Consider the following 24,198-nt stretch of genomic DNA (forward strand, 5'->3'; position numbering starts at 1 on the left):
TAATAGTAGAGATAAAAGCTCAAATTGAACAATTTTCTTAGAAGCTTCATGGAAGTTTTCCTCATTAAATATTGGGCTGAGTTGTCCTCAGACATTATGAAATTTCTGGAGAGGTTTGAATGGAAGAGATCCTCTTCAGCGAGGGGATTTAGACACATCTTGCTGTAGGCACAGACTAAATTATTCCTGATACTGTCTTTATTCTGTGACCACCAGGCTCAGGATGACTTTTCATGGTGGCAGGCTCTGTCACAGTGTCTGTGAACTAACAGGTTAAGGGAAATCACTATGGCAACTCTGAGCAGTCTCTAAGGGGAGGCTGATCACAGAGCCCGAGCTAGGGAGGAAACAAAGGCTTAAAGGAAGTTATTAAAATTGACTGACATTGATAGCACAACTAAAGCAATTGGCAAGGTGTGTCTTATTGGTAGATTGCCCCTTAGTTAGAATATGCTGATTTCTACATTCATTCAACAAATCTTCATTGAATGCTGGGCTGCATGTTAGTAATGGGGCAGGTCAGGGTATAAAAGATAAGCAAACCATCATGGTTTCTGATTTCATAGAGCTCACAGTCTGATATGGGAGACCAATACTGACTAACTCACCACACAAATACGTAACTACAGACTCTGATAAATGTCCTGAAATAAATTACAGGGCATGGTGAGGTGTCCAAAATGGAAACCTAGTTGGGATGAAAATATGGTGGTCAGATTTGAAACTGTGGGCTTCTCTGAGGAGCTCTGAGGACACAGAAACTAGACAACCAGGAACTTTTCAGGAAGGAGCATGGGCAAAGGTCTAAGGTGTCAAAGTGAAGAGGATGGTGGCCCAAAAGTGGGGCAATGAGGCTTGTTGGGGCAACATGGTTTATGTCATAAATGTTAGTCTTTAGTCCAAGTATAGTGAGAATGCGTTGAAGTGTTTAAGAAAGTGGTGGTGGGGAGAGGAATAGAAGATTTGATTTTAATTTTGAATAATTATGACTGTAGTGAGAGGAAATTATCAAAGGTGCACCAGGACAAACATGGCTATAGCTGATACAACAGATGACATGGTGACAGCTTGAACAGGTGATTACGCCGGGGATGAAGAGAAGTAGATGGACCTGAGATCTCTTCAGGAGATAAAATTAGCAGTAGAGTAGTTGGTGCTGGGTTGGGGAAAGGATATGTGGAGTGGGGGAGATAGAAACTTCAGATTTGAATATATTGTGAATGTCTAGGTGGAGCTAGAGTGGACACAGTGGGATTCGTAAATCAGATAAGAAGGAAGGTTTGGAAAATTCTCCTGGTCCCTCTAAACTAAGTGACAAAGGGTACTCTAAGCTGGATGTGGCAGAAAACATCGCAATTCATGTTGGCCATGAACTCTGGGAGAACCTCCTCTAAAGCATCCTGAGTATTGGCCTCAGTCTTCGATTTGTATTAAGCTGTATTATTATATTAAGAAGAAAAAGTTCATATCTATCTTATTCCTTATTGTAGACCAGTATGCCCAGTCCATAATATGTTTCCTCAAATATTTACAGAAAAAATTAAAGAGTTATTTCCCCCAAAAGCACAGAGAAGAAGATGTGAGGGTGAGATGGAGAGAAGTCTAGCAACCCACATCTGATGCCCTCCTGTGACCTTCCCCTGCTTCCTCCCTCCCTCCCAGGTCTGTGGTTTTGTTGAGACTTCTCTACCCTGAAACACCTCACCTTCTCCTTTAGTTTACAGACCTTTTAAAGTTGCTTGAGTGAATATATTTGGCTTTATTTTGAGCGATATCATGTTTGGTGACACTCGTTTTAAGGAGAGAAGTTTTTGGTGGTTGAAACAAGGAGTTATCAAATTGTAACTATTAGAAGAAATGAGAAAGAACTCAATAGGCAAAAGAAAGGAACAACACAAATTAGGTTAGCCCAACAGTGTGGCAGGAAGTAGAGGAGGTTCCTTCACATTCTTAAATTCCTGTTAACTCTGGGAGGTCTGGAAAGTCAGGGAACAGCATGTCACAAATTTTAAGGCACTGAAGTGAAGCCAAGAGCTAGGAATTCAAGATCAGAAGAAAGGGCCATTGAAAACAATATTGGTGAACTTCAGCTCCATGGATAGGTGGTGAGGTGGTTAACTGAAACCAGGAGAAATCAGAAATGTATAGATGAAGTGTCTCTGAGCAAGAACCAAGCTGGGGATGACTTCACAGGTAGATGGTAATGAGAGTTCAGCCAACTTTGAGAATTCTCTCATTCTTGCTGTGATATTTTTCTTTTATGCAAAAAGGATGAGCCCATCTTCTCCTCAAAATTATGACATATATGTTCAGGTGGACTGACACCAATTGGTAATTGTATTTTTCAGTAGTTACTATGTTGTAAACTTAAAAAAGGAAGAAATTATCACATGTGTAAATGTTTCTAGAAAGGTGAATGAAATGAATAGAATCACTGATACCTTCAAATGGTCATGTTAAAGCAGATGTTAAATATTTTCTTTATAATAAGCATTTGCACGTTTTCCTGGCCCTTTCACACCATATTATTCTACAACAAATGTTGAATTCTGCCACTCCAGTCCAGGCTTCTTCATGTAAACATTCAACAAGTGGTACTGGGAATGAAATCTGGGAAACATCTGTTTAGGGAACAATTTCTTCTGGGTGTGGTGCTACCCATAATCAACCCAACTTAGAACCATAGATATAGCAAGATGCTATCATCACTGTAGGCTGAAAAGCCTTTCACTTTAGTTCTGTCTTCTTGGGCTTCAGAGATGCCTAAAAGGCAGGACTTCCAACCACCTCAAGTGTAAGTTGTACCAGATATTCTGGTTCTTGTTATTTTGACAATTACCAGAATAAACATGAATATCCTATATTTTTCTCCTTTGGAGTGGTTGTTTACTTTGCAATCCCCACTTCCACCAGAAAGCTGTGTGCATCAATGATTACAGTGGCCTTCAGTAGGCTATCCATCCTTTATGTCTCCTTCTTGAACAGGAAGAGTTATCCTGCAATCACCCACTCTACATATTCATTTTTTTGCAGCTTCTTATTTCCTTTCCTCTCTTTTTCATCTTTTCTACTTGCGGGTCTACCTACTGCTTTTCTGTTGCCCTTTACTTATACCAATGTCACATAATGCTTTCTCTCTCCCCCTTTCTGGTTCCCATCCAACCTTATGAGAGCTGAATTCCAGTCCTTCGGTCTTATTTTCAGCAAATAACAGAACACTTTTAACCCACTTATGAAAGCATTCTGGTTACCTTAGTATTGATAGGAGATAGTACTTGACATTCAGGATTATTCAATAAGCATGGGGAAGGATTATTCAATATTCAATAAGGTATACATCATTTGGAGGAAGTCTTCCAATTTCTCTTATATTCTACCCAGCAGGCAAAGCCTCAGGACTGTTTTTGCCTATGTGATGTGCCATCTCTATCCTTCTTGGTAAAGAAGGCTTGAGAAGGAACCCTGAGACACTACTGATGATGGTAAGACTCCTTCTTTTCTATAAACAAGCCTGGTCTAAATGAGTCCAGGTTGAATTAGGTAAGGAACGGGATTGAAAAGTAGATGTGTCCTTGAATTTGGCTAATCTCATAGCTGGGGGACAGGTATCTGTGATCAGCTGAGTCACACGGCTTTGGGATTAGCCAGCTGTACTTTCTCTTTCAACAATAAAAAGTCTTGAAAAACTGCTGGCATGTGAGAAAGAGGGATCCAAAAAGTCTTGGCATCTTTTCCAGCAGCATAGCGAGTCTTTGGAAAGAGACTTGTCAGAGCATGGTCCATGCACTCTACCACCAGAGAGAGGTCCAAATTCACCCAGGTTGTAGTGCTTTTCAGCTTATCTAGACCTATAAAAAGAGACAAAAGCACACTTATTCTTCAGAAGAGGAAGAGCAGAGTGGGAGGCTAGGGGACAAGGTGGAGGTTGTATGTGAGGGAATTTATTTTGAATTTATTATTACAATTGAGACTCACTCTGATTGTTTTCTACTTAGTCCTCAGAAAAGGATGCTACAGTGCTTTCTTTATATTAGGGCTCTCTAAATAGGGCAGACAGCAGAATTGCTTGGAGAGCTTACAAATATTCAGATTTCTGAGTTCCTGAGTCAGTAGGTACTTGCATTTCAAACAAATCTCCAAGGGGTGCTAATGTTGCTAGTCCAAGGACTGAACTTTGAAGACTACTGCTCTAAAGCAATGGGGAAAGATACTATATATCATGAAGCTCCTGACCCTAAGAAGCCATGGGTTTGATTATTAATTTGTTTTAAGGGAGTGCTGTGTTTATAGGAAATGTAGGTGTCCACATATGCTTGGGCACACGTGTTATGAGAGAGTGCACTCACATGATTCCCCAATCTATAATTCTATGTACAAAGAGCAATTCATTCCATAAATGTCCCTAATCAGGAAGCTCAAGTATCATGGTTCTCAGGCAAGTGAAGTACTTGTGTGATGGGCTAAGACATCTTTAGAGAGACAGGTATTTGATGAGGGCTTGCTAATGGTTTGGAGCCTCAGGCTTTCATTGTGAAAAGTGAATATTTACATGCAGAGAAATTAAATTGGATTCTTCTTTCATACAATATAAAAAAGCAACTCAAATTGGATTAAAGAGTTAGATGTACCACCTGAAGCTGAAAAATTACTAGAAGAAAATATAGGGAAAAAAGCTTCTCGTCTTTGGTCTGGGCAAAGATTTTTTTTAGACATGACCCCCAAAACATAGATAACCATGCAAAAATGTAGTTGGAATTACATCAAATGAAAAAATCTTCCTAACAGCAAAGATAACAGTTAAAACAATGAAGAGACAACTTATGGAATGGGAAATTTACTTGCAAACCATACATCTGATAAGGGAATAATATCCAAAATATAAAAGGAACTAAAAAACCTCAATAGCAAGAAAATAAATAACCTTATTTACAAAATGGAAAAGGAGCCAGGCACAATGGCACATGCCTATAATCCCAGGGACTTAGCAGGTCGAGGCAGAAAGATTGCAAGTTCAAAGTTAGCCTCAGCAACTTAGCAAGATCCTGTCTCAAAATAATAAAAAAAAGGGCTGGGGATGTAGCTCAGTAGTGGAGAACCTGTGGGTTCTATCCATAGCACTGCAAAATAAAATAAAATAAAATTTAGAATAAATAAATAAATAAATGGACAGGATCTAAATAGACATTTCTCAAAAGAAGACATACAAATGGCCAACAGGCATGTGAAAAAAAATATGACCGTATCACTAGTCATCAGATAAATATAAATTCAAACCATAATGACATATCATACCTGTTACAATGACTATTATGAAAAGACAAGAGATAACAAACATTGATGAAAGTGTGGAGAAAGGGGAACTCTTGCACATTGTTGGGGAAATGTAACTTAGTATAGTCATTATGGAAAACAGTATGGAGGTTTCTCAAAGAATTCTAAGTACGATATGATTCTCATATGCTTTTAGAACATACCCGAGTTGTCTTCTCAAGGGAAAATTTATGAATTTAGATTTTTCTTATAACTTTAGTGCCAACTAAATACAAATTGTTTAAATAATCCAATAAGTCTTAAATTAATGATTATTTGAGATTCCTACCACCTTAGCCAGGAAAATGAAGAAAATTAGCTTTAAATGTATGGCCTATTTTGGGTCTGTGGATATGGTCGATGTCTAGGTCCAGACTTGGAAAAACTTAAAAATAACCAGCATAAAACTGGGCTAATGCTTTTTGATATATCTTGGTATAGAAGATTTAAATGTTTCCAACACAAAGAAATGATAGATATTGGAAATAATCAGTATACTAATTACCCTGATCTGATCATTTCACTTTGTATACATGTACTGAAATATCACATGGTGCCTCATAAATATGTATCAATTATAATGTATCAATTAAAAAAAGATAGCTTGAAATGGAATTTGGTGATATACTCATAGGCATTAAAAAGTATAAGTGTCCATTTCAAACATGGAAAGGCTTTTAAATGAGGGATTTTTTATCTGAAGTATTAAATCTGAAGGATTAAGTTTATTCTTACACCGAACCTGCATAGAAACTTGGGTCAGTATGTGAGAAATAGAGCCTTTAATGTCTTTGAATCAAAACAATTTAGATTCAAAACAACTTTGACTCAAACTGTGAGGTTTGTCAACATTATATATATATATATATATATATATATATATATATATATATATATATATATATATACATGTATATATCTGTCTGTATGTGTGTGTATATATATATATATACACACACATCCATACACACACACATATATATATATCAGACATATACATATATTTTATGGAATACATACATATTTACCATTATTTATTTATTTTTTAATTTTAATTTTTTTAACTTTGTAGTGCTGGGAATTGAACCCAGTGGTTTTCTATTATATATATATATATATATATATATATATATATATATATATATATGATATATATTTACATATATAATATATATTTATATATTTATAATTCATTATATTTATATAGCTTTGATATATAATTTATATATTTTCATATATATGTGATATATATGATAGATAAATATGATATATATGAAAAATATATAAATTATATATCAAGACTATATATAAAAATATATAACTTATATATAAAATATATAAATATATGTAAATTATATAGTAAGAAAAATATATAAATTACATATCAAGAAAAATATATAAACTATATATCAAGACTATATATATATATATATATATATATATAGTGTGTGTGTATGTGTGTGTGTGTGTGTGCATGTGCTGTGGAGGGGTGGGGATCTGGGGGAGTCAGTCATGTTAAAAACTTCTCCAGGTGGATCTGACTTGGCTCTGGCAGGATCACAGTTTGGAGGGATAGAGTGATACATGGAGACAGGAATCTGTTGAACTTGAAGCAGGAGCTCAGGAATAGCAAGCAAATCTTAACAGGGAGTCTGAGGCGGAAGGGGAATACTGATACAGGAAATACGATCCAATTCCTTAGTTTCTTGTTCACACCGTATAGCAGTGTCCAAAAATACATGGCAGAGTGGGGCTGGCTGGGTTCAAATCTAGCTTTTCCACTTACAAGCTGTGCAATTTTAGGTAAGTTACTTCTCTATGCCTCTATTTCCAAAAACTAGGGGGGGGAAAAAACCTGATAGTATCTACTTCATCAAGTTTGTTTGGGGATTATAAATGACAGAGTCCACGTAAAGCACTTAGAATGGTTACAGAGTAGGTAGTAAATGTTCACTGTGTTAGTCATTATTACATAATCTTTATTATTATTCTTCCTCCTTGACTCAGTCTTTTGACTTCTGTTACCTTTCCTTCCATTTCCTCCTTTATGTGTTCCTGCTCCATAAAACTTCCACCCAAATAATTCCTTCCTGTTTTTCAGGCCTGACTCAAACCTGATCTTTCCCAAGAAACGCTCTTTTCCTGGTCTGAACTCCGTGAGCAACTAGAGGCCACACCATTTTGCACCTCTTCTGCGCCTCGGGGGTCACATCTAAGGAGGACCAATTTTCCTGTGTGCTGTAGAGCCTCATTTGATTACTTTTTATTGTCAACTAGATGCTAAGCTAGTTGGGGGTCAGAGTCTGAACCTTCCTTGAACAATGCTGTGTGAGTGGTGTTTAACAGAAGGGGAGGTGTGTGCAGAGATGAAGATCATGGGTTGTGGGGCCAGCCTGCCTAGTCTTGGTATGACCAGGAGGCACTGCCTGGCTCTGGGGAGGACGCTCCTCCTTTCCAAGCCTCTGCTTACTATTCTAGCAGCTTTTCTGAGGAGTAAATGATATAATTCATTAGGCACTTATAGTGCCTGGCATTTAGCAATTGCTCAGTTAATGTTCATTGATCCTCAGAGAAGTAGAGAGGACAGGAATGAACAGAGATCCTGATCCGTATTTAAGATCCCTGTTGGTGTGTTACTGTGGGAACCTTGGTTCTCCACTTGTGTTTGAGCCTCCTTCAGGCTGCCTAAGACAACGAATCCCAGAGGACACTGGCTCACCCAGAAACTCACTTTTTTCAATGTAACCTTCTCCATATTGTTCTTTGATGTCTGGAGATAGATGTTTCCAAATGGCAAGCTTTTTTTCAGTTGCCTTTATTGGATCTGACAATTCTGTTTTGAAGAATCCTGGTTCAATACATGAAACGTGCACGCCAAAAACTTTCATATCCCGTCTGTGAAAAGAACAGGTGAAAATGTTTTTTTTTATTTTATTGTTATTTAAAAAAATATTTGTTGTTTCTCTCTCTCTCTCTCTCTCTCTCTCTCTCTCTCTCTCTCTCTCTCTCTCTCTCTTTCCTAGTGCCAAGGACTGAACCCAAGGCCTCTCACATACTAGGCAAGCACTCTACCACTGAACTACATCTTTAGCCCTTATTTTATATTATTATTATATTTTTAAGTGTTTAATCCAAATCTATTTGGGGAATGTATTCTATATGAGTGACTATTTTCTCATGCATCTTTTCATAGAATATCAGAACTGGGTGTACTGGAAAGAAGTATTTCCATTCTACCCTCTCATTTCAAATAAGGAAACTGAAGCTCATGGTGAAGGGGGAGCTGGTCAATGGCAAAAGAGGAAAGGGATCTGGGTGGGACCCCTCAGCTCCACATCCGTCCAGTGTTCCTCTCCTGAAGCCGTACCCTCCTCATTAAATTGATGAGCTCTTGGTTAAGACTGTTCCCTTTCCACACTCAAAATACCTTCTGGGAAAATGGACTGATGACTGGCCTGGATGGACAAGTTTACCTCCATCTTAGGAATGTGATAGATGGCAGCACAAAAGTAAAGGACCCAAAGTGATGATCCCTGCTGTGCCCACCTGAGCCCTCTGCTGCTGAGCAAGGTCTTTCATCCCATCAACACAGAAAACCAGAAGTCTGCTCATGTACTGGACATCAAGGTTTTAGAGGAATCATAGCAACCCTCCCTCCCTCCTTCCCTCCATTTCTTCTCTCTATTTCTTCCTTCCTTCCTTTATTCTTTCTATTGTTTCAACAGATGGGATCTTGTCCAGGCTGGCCCTGAACTCTTGGGTTTAAAAGTAGCTGGGACTACAGGTGCATGCCATCACACCTGGTTCATCCCTTCTAAAGTAAAACAATGTATTGCAAACCAGTGCATGAATAATCATTTCCTAAATTTGGTATGTATATGTTTCTACCAGAAATATATAACGAGTTTTACAGAAATCCTCACCAAAGGTTTCTTAAAAGCTCTCTTTGTGAACTTAAAATATGATTTAATTTATTGTAGATTCTATCTTCTAGCAATGTAACTATTGTAAAGTTTGAAATATATTTTGCTAAAAATGCACACTACTTTGACCTTGGATGATCTAGAAAGATATATTACTTACATTTAAGTGGAAAAGTTTATTTTCCGTTTCATTGTATTTATTCACCTGTTGTCTGATCTCCATCAGATCATGGAAGCAGCAGTTCCAAGATAGGATTTGGGAAGGCTTATCTCCCTACGCACTCATGAAAATAGCATACAATTTAGGGTTATGCCACCCAACTAAGCTTACTAGGTAAGTAAGATCAGTATGATATTACTAATGCTTGCAGGGAAAATAAGGCTCCAGAACGCCCCAATCCTCTTTCAATTGTGCTGTTGCCCCTAAGCCCTACTATGTTATAGACATTCTGGAACTGCTGTGGCCCACAGGCATAATATCAAATACTAGTTCTAGGACTCATAAAGAAATAAACACCTGTGATTGATTGTTTTCAGGCAAAAATATAGCTGCATTGAAAATTCCAAGAACATTTCAGTTGAAACATCTTTTTAAAAGTAAGGAAATAACTAAATATACTAAAATTTTATGATCCTGCTACTTGCAAAGTGGAACCAAAGGTCAACCAAGGAGAGTAACAGGTTCTCTGTGATCTTGCTGCTCCCAGTACGATCCCTGAGCCATGGCAGTACTTGAGAGCTTCTTAGAAAAGCACAATCTCAGGCCCCCATCCCAGACCCGTTCAATCAAAATCTGCATCTTAATAAGATCCCCAAGTGATTCAAATTCACATGAATGTTTTGGAGGAATTGCTCCAACGTTATTGTGTTTATTTCCTGGGAGAGTCACACTTGGCAATCAGATGTGATGGCAAAATGGAGTCGTTCTATCTTTAGTAATCTCGACAGATCTCTGAGCTCCATGGTATAGATCATGAACTCTAACACATTTCTTCAACAGATAATCGAATAAGCAAATGGATGAATTGATGGAAAGATAATATCTAATTTTAGATTTGATATTTTCTCTTATCTATTGGCACCATTTGGTTAAATATCATCCAACTGGTTTTCCAGTGGCTTTCTCCATCCTGCCAGCACCATGTCCTGAGAGGTGGACCTGCATCAGCTATGCATACTCTGGCTCCCAGCAGGCACAGTGGATTAGAAGTGTGAGTGGGAGATCAGAGGCAAGAGGAGGCGAGGTAAGGCTAGTGGTACCAATACTGGTAATACCATCCCTTAATGGAAGCTGACAACCTCTGAGTCTCCAGGTTCTAAAAACTTCCCTGTCTCATTGTCCCTACAATCCTATGGATAGAAATGCCTCTGTTGTCATCAGCCTGCAGGTACTATGCTATTGTCTGGGATTTTTCTACATGCTTTTCATATGTTTGTGAATAGTTCCTTAAACAAACTCTGTTCCTTTGACTCTATATTAATATGCCTCCGTTCTCTGCCAGAACCTTGACTGAAAGAACTACTTGCACTTTAGGGCTTTGAACTGATAATGAAAGGTTCTGGGTCCAGGTAGGATGGATTAAGCACACTCCTCCATGTTTCTCCTACTGAATGCTGCTACAAAGCTTGGGTAGGGTGCATTGAGTAGCCATTTAAGAACTGATACTTTTCTTCAGAAGGTTTAAGTAAGATGGTACTGTTGTGTCTGTAACATACAGTAAGAGCAATGGAGAGAGCTATACTGATTTATGCTTTGTCTAATTTCCTATTTGATAAACTGACCTCCTGAGTATAAATTCACCATCACAATCAATATCATGCATAAATGTAAGAAGTAAAAAAAAAAAATCAAATCTCAGTTCTACCACTTATTTTGTTGGATGACCTTGGGCAAGTTAGCTAATATCTCTGAGTTTCAGTGGTACTGTCTATAAAGTGGAAATAATTTAAAGTACTAAGTAGAGTGTCTGGTCCATACTAAGCATTGAATGAATGTTACCAGGTATTATTTCCTAGTAAGCCAATTAGTTTGCTTTTACCTTAAGCAGTCATTGAAGCCTTCCACTCCATATTTGGATGGAGTATAGCCCCCTCCACCAAATGCAAGCCGACCTCCAATGCTGGAGACGTTGACAATCCTCCCTCTAGCTTTTTTGAGCAAGGGAAGCATATTTAAAGTCACATCGATGAGTCCAAACAGGTTCACTTCAATAGGTTCTCTGTAGTCTTCCACTGTCAGCCAGTCGGTGGGAGCCAGTACACCAAGAACACCAGCATTGTTGATCAGACCCCAGAGACCTAGAGCCCAGAGGGAAGAGAGGAGATGTGGTAGAAGGTGGCGTTCATATGGAGTCTTGGATGGAAATGCAGCCTCTGTTTTACACAATAGTGCCATTTCCTCCTTGTAGATATATTGCTGCTGTGAAATATTTTGCAGTTTATAGAAGTGATAGCAGAGAGAGTGGGAGAATAAATTCAAATAATTAAAGTTCTTTTACTGAAATTCAGTTTCAGTGTTATTCTATTTCCGATTCTGAATGTCAAATAATGGTACTTTTTGAGACTTTCTGCATTTTCATCTCATATGTAGAGTAAATAGGACTATTTCCCCCACCCCACCTCCCGTCTTGCTAGATGGCAAAGTCAGAGAATATTTATAAAATGTTCTATATGGAGGGAGTGAAATCAATTCACTTCATGTTTATTTTTGGTGAAAAAAAAATCTAATCACTCACTGGGCTTGTTTTATGATGGGAAACATTTAATATTGCTAAAGGTATTTGGAATTCAAGCATTAAAAATTGTCTGGAGCCTTATCAAATCATAATGTTTATACTTCAGAATCTCAGGTATATGATGAAGATATAATTGAGAAAAATACATACATTTTTTTTTCTTTGTAGACCCCAATATCTTATTCCATGAGAATATTTCAAATGCTGGACAAAGCTGATTAAAACCTTATAGTTTAGAAAGCAGCCATCTTCCCCCCAAAACAACTGCCAAATGTTTTCTCTGATATAAGGAGGCTGACTCATAGTGGGGTCGGGAGAGGGAGCATGGGAGGAATAGATGAACTCTAGTTAGGGAAGAGAGGTGGGAGGGAAAAGGAGGGGGGCAGGGGATTAGCAAGGATGGTGGAATGTGATGGACATTATTATCCAAAGTACATGTATGAAGACAAGAATTGGGTGTCAACATACCTTATATACAAACAGAGATATGAAAAATTGTGGTATATTTGTGTAGTAAGAATTGTAATGCAAAAAAAGTACATGTATGAAGACATGAATTGGAGTGAACATACTTTATATACAAAGATAAGAAAAATTGTGGTATATTTGTGTAATAAAAATTGTAATGCAAAACCAAAACAAAACAAAATGCATGTATAAAGGCACAAATTGGCGTGAACATACTTTATTTACAAAGATGAAAAATTGTACTCTATATGTGTAATAAGGATTGTAATGCATTCTGCTGTTGTGTATTTAAAAATATAAAATCAATAAAACTAAAAAAAAAAAAAAAGCAGCCATCTTAGCAGAATCTACTTACATGTAGAATGAGTGTCCAAGGGCTCAGTACTCCACCAGGACTATGTAAGATTCTAACTCATGTTCTCAGGCCCTTTCCTACCTCACCCACTGAAAATGTGTGAACTCTGGAGCATTTTGTAGTGAAAAGTGGGTGTCAGCTATTCGAAGGATGAATTGGGTCTGCTCCCATATTCTCCTGTAGATTTCACTCCAGTCCCTTTGCTATGTATATGGATGGAGTAAAACTTCATTGCAGAATACCAGGGAAAATCAGTACCTTCATCTCTGTTCTAAATTGACCCACGGGACAAAAGACTGAGCGTAATTTGGTTGGTGTCTCTCACCTTTTTCCCCAACATGGTTCTTCACCCACTGGGCAGTCCTCTTGACATTCTCGGGGTCAGTTACATCCAGAAGCACTGTATGAAGTCTCTCTGAGGTTTCTGCCTTCAAAGCTGTTGATCCTGATTCAGTCAGACAGGCAGCAATTACACGAAATCCTTTTTTATCAAAAGTTCTGGCTGCCAAGTTTCCAAAGCCCGAGTCGCACCCAGTGATGAAAATATACTTATCGGTGATGTCTGCAATCTTCAGTTGTCCTTTATAATTCCATAGAAAAGCACAGAGGATTAGGAGGGCTAGCACCCCAAAAAGCATTTTTTCCTTTCTTGTATAACAAAAGAGGATGTCTCCTGAGGGTTCAAAATTAGAAAGAAAATTCAAATTAGAACCACCGAAGTATCATAACCCAGGCTTGATGAACTGGAGATATTTTAGTTCACTTGAATAGGTAAATAGAAAGTTAAAAAATAATACTTCTTATTTGGTTGTTTGTTGGGAAGATGGCCATTTAAAGAATAAATTGCTTCTCAAAGGTAGTACAAAAACTATCCAAGTAGAATTCAGAGAAATTAAATGGGAGACAGAAAGGGACACTCCCTGGCAAAGCTGACACAGGTCAGAGGTAGATGTGGTTGACTGGAGTTGTGTGGGACAGTGACTTTAATTTGACTTGTGAACTCATCCATCAGAAAGATAGATTCTTACCGTAAAACCTTAATTATAGTCATTTCGTGAAATTCAAGCAAAACAGGGTCAAATCTATTAGAAATTATAGTTCAGTCTTACTTGTTCTAGTAGACTCCTAATTTTTAGACCATCAGGAAAATGAGAGCATTTTACTGTTGTCACTAAGAAAACACTCTCAACGTGGCTTCCATTTTCTTATTTTAAATAGGTTCATGTTAGCCTTCAACTCAGCTTTGAGAGTATTAGAGCTCAATGCTGAGAATGTTAATGTGGCAGAAGAGGGAGATGAATAGGAAGAGATTGGGAGAGAACTGTTGGCCCATGTACAGTATTCCAACCCACTATTCCAAATACTCAGATTTCGTCCTCTTTGGACACCAACCTGCTATGAGAAACAAAACAAAACAAATCAAAAAACCCCTCACATATACAGAAGACAAAGTGAAACAAATAAGTGTTGTAAAACCAAGGCTTTGACCATAAGTGGCATAAAACCATTGGGGAAAATAATTTTGTCAGGGCTGGGAGCAGACGGGGAGGCCTACCATCAAACAAGAGGAGACTGCCCTTCCCTTTCCTCAGAAGCCTGTGGTGGCGTGTCCCCTCAGCTTATGCCAACTCTTACCATGGACAGTGGTGGCTGGGGAAGAGTCAGAGGAGGAAGTGGCCAACAGTTAGAGGGCAGGCTTCCCTTGCTGCCTCAGGTCTGAGTGTAGCATGGAGGCCCAGCCGTCCCAATGCACAGCCATGAGATAGCCCTAGGGAAGGAGATCACCCATGCCCACCACACAGACACACCTGTATAGGCTCCTTACCCTGGGGAGGGAAGAGGAGCCACAGGAAGTAGGGGAAGACCTTATTTCTTCCCCAATGACCAAGAAAGTTTTCTACTATTTCCAGGCAGTATCTTTGCCCCTGATTTAGACCCTCCCTTAGAATCTAGAGGACCCTGAGTGCCTCAAAGAGAACAATCAATAAGCTTGAGTTGAAGTTCAGACCTTGTAGATGCTTCTGGAATCATGGCTGTTCATGGACACTGTGCTCAGAAAGTAGCTGTGGAGCCAAGCAGTTTTATAAATGTTGGACATTGTTTTCTTACAATATTTTCTGGTTTTTCCTTTGAACCCTTTAAAATATTTTCTCTGCATATAAAATCAACTTATATTCATTGTGAAAAAAAAGTGCAGAAAAAAATAAGATAGTAATAGTTATCACGTTTGACTCTTAATATTTTGGTGCATTTAACTCCAGTTTATTTTCTATATATGTATTTACTGTATATGTAAAAATTCACTCTTCCTAATGAGAAATATAATAATTATACATATAGATAGAATTTCATCACACACAACACACACACACACTATCTATATCTATATCTATATATATATATATATCTATATATATCTATATCTATATCTATCTATCTATCTATCTATCTATCTATCTATATATATATCACTGTATAAGAAACACAGTATTTCAGATTAAAAAAACTCCATGTAAAAATATATATTTACTTCTTAAGGAGAGTTTGAACACTCTGTTTTCAGTTTTTGTCCTAACAGAGTTAGAGCTTAAAAAAGAGAAAGTTGAAAGAATTGCTCTTTGAAAAATATTAAGCCAGAGAAACACATTAAAAATATGTTAGGTTTGAGGAAAACAGTTGATTCTTGAGGTACAGCTGTGAGGAAGGCAGGTTCTGTTCCTGGGCATGAGGGTGGATTATGAGCCTTAAGGCCTTGAATTCAGGTGGATGGATGACTTGGGCATCTGTGAAAGCTTCTTAGGCAAACAGCTTTCACAGACCCTTGAGAGGGTCATGGATAGAACTGAGGGGTCTGTCCACTTGGATGGCACAAGATTCCATTTTACTTTCTCTACACTGTGCCTGAAATTTAGCACACCTTTGAATTATGAAAGTAACAACAAACCACAGCATTATTTGTAGTACCTGTGACTTTGTTACAGTAGAAATCACAAATATCTTTATGTCACATTGCTATTATTAGAGTTATCTCAAAATATGGCTTCTGCTCATCACCACTTCAAAATTATGGTGAACAACATTTCTTCTACTATTATACTGTTACTTCATGTGTTAATTAAAGAAAAAATTTAATCATTTTGGGTGCATTTCAGTATAGTAGATTCCTTTGTAGCTCTATGCATTTTGCTTCATGTATTAACAATTATTCACACTTAAAAGGTAGCTGTGGTGAGGTAAACCCACATAAATATAGCTATCTCACACTAGACAAAGGTGCCATAAACATACATTGGAGAAATGTATGTGGACATAGTGTTGGGAAAACTGGAAATCCATATGAAACAAAATGAAATTAGACCCCTGTCTCTCACCCTGCACAAAACTCAACTCAAAGTGGATTAAGGACCTAGCTAGGCATTAGACCAGAAACCCCATGCCTACTAGAAGAAAAAGAAATCCCAAATCTCTATGATGTTAGCTTAGGAATTGACTTCCTCAACAAGAAGTAAAGCACAAGAAGTAAAATCAAGGATCAATAAATTGGATGGTATCAAACTAAAAAGCTGCTTCAAAGCAAAGGAAAACAACAAGAATGTGAAGAGAGAGCACAAAGAGAAAATCTTTGCCACCTGCACCTTGGATACAGCATTAATCTCCAAGGTATATAAAGAACTCTGAAAGCTTAATTCCAAAAAATCAAATAACCCAATCAATGAATTGGGAAAGAAATTGAACAGGCACTTCACAGAAGAAGAAATACAAATGGTCAACAAATATATGAAAAAATGTTCAACATCTCTAGCAATTAGAGAAATACCAATTAAAACTTCACTGAGATTTCATCTCACTCCAGTCAGAATTACAATTATCAAGAATACAAATAACAATAAATGTTGGGATGTGGGGAAAAAGGTACACTCATACATTGCTGGTGGGACTGCAAATTGGTGCAACCACTCTGGAAAACAGTATGACGATTCCTCAGAAAACTTGGACCACCATTTGACCCAGTTATCTCACTCCTTGACATATACCCAAAGGACTCAAAATCAGCATAATATAGGGACATGTCCACATCAATGTTTATAGTAGCTCAATTCACAGTAGCTAATCTATGGAACCAATCTAGTCCTTCAACAGATGAATGAATAAAGAAACCATGGTATATATACACCATAGAATATTACTGAGCTATAAAGAAGAATAAAATTATGGCATTTACTAGTAAATGGATGGAACTGGAGACTATCATGCTAAGTGAAATAAACCAATTCCCAAAAAACTAAAGCCGAATGTTCTCTCTGATAGGTGGATGCTAACACACAATAAGGGGGTCTGGGAGGGAAGAATAGAAGTTCATTGGATTAGACAAAGGGGAATGAAGGGAAGGAAAGGGGGATAAAAATAGGAAAGACAGTAGAATGAATCAGACATAACTTTCCTATGTTCACATATATGAATACACGACCAGTGTAACTCCATATCATGTACAACCACAAGAATGGGATCCTAATTAGAATAAGTCATATTCTATGTATGTATAATATGTCAAAATACATTCTACTGTTATGTATATCTAAAAAACCAAATAATAAAGGTAGCTGTGATAATGACAATCACATAAATCCAAATTTCCTAGACCACACTCCATTGTGTGTGTATACTTACATTTACAATTTAACAGGAACAAATTATATCCCATAAAGTCCATGCCTTTACCATAACTTGAAAACAGACAATCCTGAAATTTAAAATTGCTGGATTGAGAAAGTAGGTAAATATATAATGGATAATGGAGGCCAGGTTTCATATTGTCAGAAAGAGGAGCTGCAAATGTGGAAAGGGAGAGGCTGGAATGGACCTGGTGGAATTGGATTAGAGTTGGAAGACTCAGTAAGAACTCATGGCTTTTGATATGAGTCCGTAGATACTGAAATAGATAAATAGCTTTCAAGGTCTACCTGATGAACTATAAGTAATGAAACTCTACTAGCAACAAACCAACCAAGGGCTCTGGCCTTGAGATTTAAGTATTATATTCATAATTGTTGGAGAAGCTAATATCAGGGTTGGGCTGGAAAAGTACAAAATGAACCCAGAATATCTCATGCCAGAAAGTGAAAAAGTGCTCAAAGAATGTTGAACGTATCAAAAGTACATTGGAACCAGTTGGAAAAGGCTCCCCCCGCAAGCATGAGACAATGTGAGCATCAAAACAAATACTGATGATAACAGATCATAACTCACTGACTGTGATATGAAAGCATGAGTTCATTATGATATACAACAATAAACAAATAGATGGGGAAAAGAAAAAGCTTTTCTTTAGATTTAATATGCCAACTAATAAATGTCAAAGGAATGATGCAATTTGAAAATCAACACTTGGCAATGATGTAGTAACAACTGTTTCAGGCAAGAATGATCAACAGATTTTAAAACTATGGAGTGAAATTTGGACAAGAGACAACAATTAGAGAATCTTGAAGAATACCACCCAAAGATACTCACTAATTAAAAAGAGGACAATAGTGATTTCACAGTGGAAAAACAAAGTCTGAGTGCTGTCATGTTAACCAAGTGATGAAGATGAATATTACTAGTTATGGGGCAAATCGACTGTGCCTCTCATTTCCACATAATAGAAAGAACATAGCAGTACTTCTGTGCTTCACTCAAAGATAATTGGAATCATCTTCCAATTCCCCCCAAAATGAGCCTATGATCTTCAAAACATCAAAGTCCTGAAGAATGGGAAAGAAAGACCAAGAACTTTCATATTCAAGGAGCCTACAGGTAAGACAACCAAGGGTGCTAACACATGCCCATGGACAAGAAATTTTTTTTTCTTTTTCCAGAAAGAACATTATTGGGTCATTATTAGGCCCTAATGTTATAAGGTTGTATTATTTATGAAATTTGAACAACCCTTTTTATATTTTATTTTGAGAGACAGGATATTGCTAAATTGCTTAGGGCTTTGCTAAATTGCTAAGTCTGACTTTGAGCTTGCAATCCTCCTGCCTCAGCCTCCCAAGTGCTAGGATTACAGGTGTGAGCCATCATGCCCAGATCCCTTCCTCATCTTTTCAACCTCCTCATTCCCTAAATAAACACATTTCCCTTGATGAGAAGCAGAGAGGAGATTTTTTAATTAAGGATGGACTCCCAATAAAATGTGTTGACCTTATCAGGTGTACCTCTGGGTTGAGAGTCATTATAGAGGGTGGTGTCTCAGCCTGTAGCCTGAATCCTAGGAACTGCTAATGCTGACCTCAATTTTGCAAAGTCTGTCCTTACTTCAAATATTTTTGTCTCTAAATGCTAGTTCCTCAGTCTCTAAATTTCACATTTTTCTAGGTCATCGGGCTAGGTGAACTACAAACCAAACACATTTTCGACATCTCCTGGTTATTTTTGTCAAAATATCACCTCTGAGCAGTGGTCCTTGGTCTGAACTATGACCTGTAACAGGAGCTGATAGATGGCCAATTGGTTCATTGACCACTGAGAAGTAAATGAGTAACTGTAAGTAACAGGGCTGCCTCAGCCACACTCTGCTAACTCTGGTCATCTCCACAAGGTTCCTTGGTCACAACCATTCAGACACTGACCTCAGTTGCTAGTTTATCTGGTATGTCTTCCAATTTATCTCACAATAAACTGTTTAGTAAAAGTACAAGTCCCTTGGGATCAAACCAGTAGAGCTGTACTTGGGAGCCCACACCCCAGACTAGGCAGGTGGAGGTTCAGTCTTCTTACTGATGATTAGAGAGCCCTTGAACAAATTGCTCATCATCTCTGTGTCTCCACTTTTCTGTTGATAAAATGGGGACATAGTGCTTACCTTGGAGAGTACCTGGATACTAATGTGACAATGTCAGCTACACAGACAGAGCCCTGTGATTATTGGGCAGGATCAATCGGTTTCACTTTCTGAGGGACATTTTCCATATGTCCCTTATTTCCAGGCATGAGCTTCTCAACTTCAGTACTCTTGCTATTTTGGATCACATGATTAGTGGTGGTGGGGTCTGGTGTGGGGTCTATCTTGTGTATTGTAGCACATTTAGCACCATCTCTGGCCTCTATCCACTAGATGCCAGTAGCACTTCTCCCTCACAACTGAAAAAAATGCCTATAGACATTGCTAAATGTCCCTTGGGGGACAAAATCACCACCTTCATTGAGAATCACTGGTCCGGAGCTTCCTTGTCTTGGGGATCCAGAACTTTCCAGAATTACTTCCCTGGAAACTTCGTCATTGGTTCCTTGGTATTATCTCATGGATGAGAGTTTATTATTTTATGAGAGTTTATTATTTTATAACTTTAACAGTAAAGTTTTGTTACTTACAAAGAATTACTCATATTCTGCTGCTGCAAGCATAAATTTCTATGATTTTTTTTAAATGTCTTTTTCTCAGCAAGAGGGAAGGGGGCAGTGAACAAATTATGTATTTGATTTGTGAATTCAAAAATTACTACCAGCATTTATGAGGAATGGATTCTGATTATTTTGAGTTTGGGCCATTCCAGGCTCCCCTGGGATGCCCTTCAGCTGGGTGGTCAGTTGACTCTACAGACTGTAGAATATGCCCCTTGGAAATCCCTGGTGCTTGGGATTCCCAGTATGTTAAGTGGAATAAGGTTGAAAGTAATGGTTTACTGAGTGCTTAATATGTTCTAGGCCCTCTGCTAGGATCTACAGATATTCATTTCACTTACAGCTCATGACAAAAATCTTTCCATTTTATAGATAAGGACACATTCAGAAGTGGGCTAATTGGTTCAAGATACAATCACTGTGGTGACTCTGGGACTGATATAGTCCAGACTCTTCTGGTTCTCCTATTGACATCTGCATTCCCACTCAACTCTAGGGCCCTAGGTGTATATGCACTGCCTAGACTCTCCAGTGCCTGTGTGATTCTTGGCCTTAGGCTCATGTCCTTTAAATGTTGCTGCAGGAAAAAAGGAAGGAAGGGAGAAAGAAGGATATCTCCACTCTGGCTCCAAGGTTCTCATCATAACTAAATTAATCTTTGCGATCTCTGAATTGTCAGGGTGAAAGGGTAATGGTAATTATAATAGTAAAATATTCCCACTTCCAATGCTGAATGAGTTTAAAAAGTTTTGAGACCCATTCATGTAATTTTTATCTCATGTAATCATCAAAATATTTCTGGTATAGGGCAGATATCAAGGTCACCCGCTAACATGGCTGGAACTAAAACTTCAATCTCAAAACTCTTAAACTTGTTAGGAGAGAGAAGAACTGCAAACCTTATCACTTTATGGGAGGAATAAAAACATTTCATCAAAAATTATCTACTATGCCACAATGATGCAGAAGGAACCAGAAAGGAGAACTAGTTTTCTATTTCCATGCAGAGTGCTTAAATAGGAACTGCCTGTCAGCAGTTATAGGAAAATATTGCATTTGATTGCTGTCCTTGCTTACTTCTGCTTCTTTTAAGTTTATCTTCCTGGGCTTATTTTCCTAGTAAAAAACTTAAAATTCTTTGATTTCACTTCTCTTATTTACAAATTTACAAGTAAGAGAAGTGGTTTAAAAAAATAGACATTAATATTTCAGTGGTGTTGTGAGATACACTTTTTATAAGAAATGTGGAGTTCTTTCTAGATAGATCTTCCCAGACCACTTGATTTTACTTCCATATAACTCCACAAAGCAATACTAAAACTAGTCAGTCATATTGAGGAGTTTGTTCAATCTTTATTTACTTTGAATTTGTTGCAATTGTGGCCTAACTCGAACCAACAACTGAATTGTTTACCAAAATAAATCAAACAGAGAGTTATTTAGCAACAGCTTTCTGGAATGTTTCTGTCTGGGGATTCTCTTACACAGGTTTTCTTTATATCCACTGAAGAGGAACAGGTATGCTTCTTTTATATTTAAATATCATAAGCCTTAACTTACACAGACTTTCTTTTACCTTTTATTGAAATAAAAACTCCTATTACCTTTTGGAGACTTCTATTGCACATTTCTTTAAGAAAAATGTATATTAGAGCCTAATGACACAAACTATATATATAAAGTCATAATTAAAGAATTATGTTTTTGTGAAAAAGAATATTCAAATAAGGCACCCAGAAGTCTGAAAACAAAACTTGAGTCAAGGCATCCTACATGAAACGTGCTTACATTAAGCAGCAAATGTTTTTTTTTTGGGGGGGGGCGGGGGGAGGGAAGAGTAGCAGGGATTGAACCCAGGGTTTTTTTGTGTGTGTGTTTGGTTTTTTTTAACCTTTATTTTGTTTATTTTTATGTGATGCTGAGGATTGAACCCAGTGCCTCATACATGGCAAGTGCTCTGCTGCTGAACCCCAACCCCAGCTTGAACCCAGGTTTTCTTTTAACCACTAAGCCACATCCCCAACCTTTTCATTCTTTTTTTTTGGACAGGGTCTTGCTAAGTGTCTCACTTAGGAAGCCTTGAACTTGAGATCTTCCTGTCTCAATCTCTTCAACCACTGGGATTATAGGCATGCACCACTATGCCCTGCAGCAAATGTGCTTTTGAGGATCTGATTAAAGTAAATAGCAACGTGTATGATGCTGGTGAAATTCCCTCTCTCAATGGGTGAAGTCTCTGCTCTCAAGGCAGTTACCTTCTTCTGAGTCTTGATTGATTCCCCTGAGGACGTAGGCAGGCCTCCTACTCTGTCTGTGCTTTGTGTAGTGGGACAGTGACGTGGAGAAGCATGCTTGTCTACTTACTTCCTCTGCAGATTCATTCACAGACCTCCTAGGAGTTCAGCTGTTATTCCTCCAGCCTGCTCCCAGGTTGGGAAGACCTGTTGGGGTTCTATTTGCATTTTTAGTTCTAAGGATTGAAGTGTCTCTGATTTTCTTTTCCTTTTCTCAAAATTTCTCAATTTGCCATAATCCCTATAATTATTGATTAATTATTAATTGATTAATTATCCCTAATACTTGCTAGTTTTATTTTGCTAATATGCTTTCTAACAGTACAGGCAGGATAAACATTATTGTTAAAATCATAGGTACTTTATTTATAGACACTGAATTTAATAACTGCAAACTGGAATGGATTATATATTGTGTAGTATTATAACTTGTCAAAGAAACTTTCAAAGTTTAGACTACAGAGAAGATGTATGTAAAGATGCAGGGAGAGTCTTCAACCATTCAGGATATTTCTTTTAGCTACATTTATCTTTGAGTAAAAGAAAAGGGTAGAGTTTTTTCACACTGTCCCTTAAGAAAGTAACATTTGTTATAAGGATTTCAAAACCAATTCCCATTTTCCTCATTTGAAATGTATGAGGCAAGGTTTTTCCCCCCTTGTATTTAAACATTGAGATTTGTTTTTAAAATTGGACACCCTTTTCAAATCTCAACATATCTGATACAACATTTAACTTTCATCTAATGCAGCATCAAGCCAAGAATATTTTTAGAACATCTAATGGATATGCCAAGGAATACCAAGATAAAAAGCACAGTCTCTGCCCTTGGGCTAATAGTGTAGTGGGACATTTTAGAGTTATTTGTACAACTCTAAATTGAATGTGTTCTACTTAAACTTTGTCTCCACTGCCAAATATCAAATAATTGAAAAAGAGAGCCATACCACTGGTTCATAAAATAGAGAGTATGTATCTGTGCAGGTCTTTTAATGTCATAATGTCATCCCAGGATCCAGGGAGCAACTGTGCACTGTCAGGAATTTCCTTGTTTATTTCCAATTATTTTGCTCATTCAGCAAAGAGAGAGTATGTGTGTTCAAGTAAACTGACATTTGATAATATTCGTAAAGCAAGTGGATCAACAGATGAGACCTGCAGTTGGTAGCAAATCTATTTCTTCAGTAAGAAATTCATCTAAGATTCATATGCTTTTTGGAGTCCCTCTCTCTCCAGTTTCCAATTAATCATAAGATTCACAGTAGGTCTAAAATAGGCACACAGAGAATAACAAGAGGTAAATTTAATTTTGAGTTGAGGGTACTAAAGGACATCTGAAGAGAGGCCTGGAGTTTAAGGTGGGATCCTGTGGCCCACTGAGACCATTTCTGAGCGATGGGCTTGGCTCCTGTCACTGCCTTCTAACATGCTGTATTAGAGAAAAACAGCAACACTTGACCACAGCCTGAGAGACAACTTGATTCATTCAAAGGAAAATTAAAGACTTGATAGATGCAGCAATAAACAACAAAACTCATCACCAGTTACCTTACTGCAGTTGAATCTGTAGGCAGACGTTGTTGGTGACTCGCTCAGGCGACTGCAGTCTTCCTGCTGTGCACAAGGAAGGAAGTGCACCCTGACCAAGCTGATCCTCCTGAGGTGCCTGGGCTTCCGTCGAAATAGAGCACCTACATGTGTGTGAGGAGTCCCAGTTCTCTCTGTGA

At 37.8% G+C, this 24,198-nt stretch overlaps 1 protein-coding gene across 1 annotated transcript; it reads right to left on the reverse strand.

Moving 5' to 3' along the window:
- Positions 1-1,739: 1,739 nt before the first annotated feature.
- Dhrs9 (dehydrogenase/reductase 9) lies at positions 1,740-24,137 on the reverse strand. The gene is made up of 5 exons (XM_027946176.3): positions 24,020-24,137; positions 13,117-13,464; positions 11,273-11,531; positions 8,042-8,205; positions 1,740-3,848 (listed from the first exon to the last, which is right to left on the reverse strand). Exons 2-5 carry the CDS (start codon positions 13,427-13,429, stop codon positions 3,625-3,627), a joined length of 960 nt encoding a protein of 319 aa, XP_027801977.1. The 5' UTR covers positions 13,430-13,464; positions 24,020-24,137; the 3' UTR covers positions 1,740-3,624.
- Positions 24,138-24,198: the final 61 nt, after the last annotated feature.

Source organism: Marmota flaviventris, chromosome 11 (genome assembly GCF_047511675.1).
Source record: "Marmota flaviventris isolate mMarFla1 chromosome 11, mMarFla1.hap1, whole genome shotgun sequence".
In the NCBI taxonomy this organism is placed as follows: domain Eukaryota; kingdom Metazoa; phylum Chordata; class Mammalia; order Rodentia; family Sciuridae; genus Marmota; species Marmota flaviventris.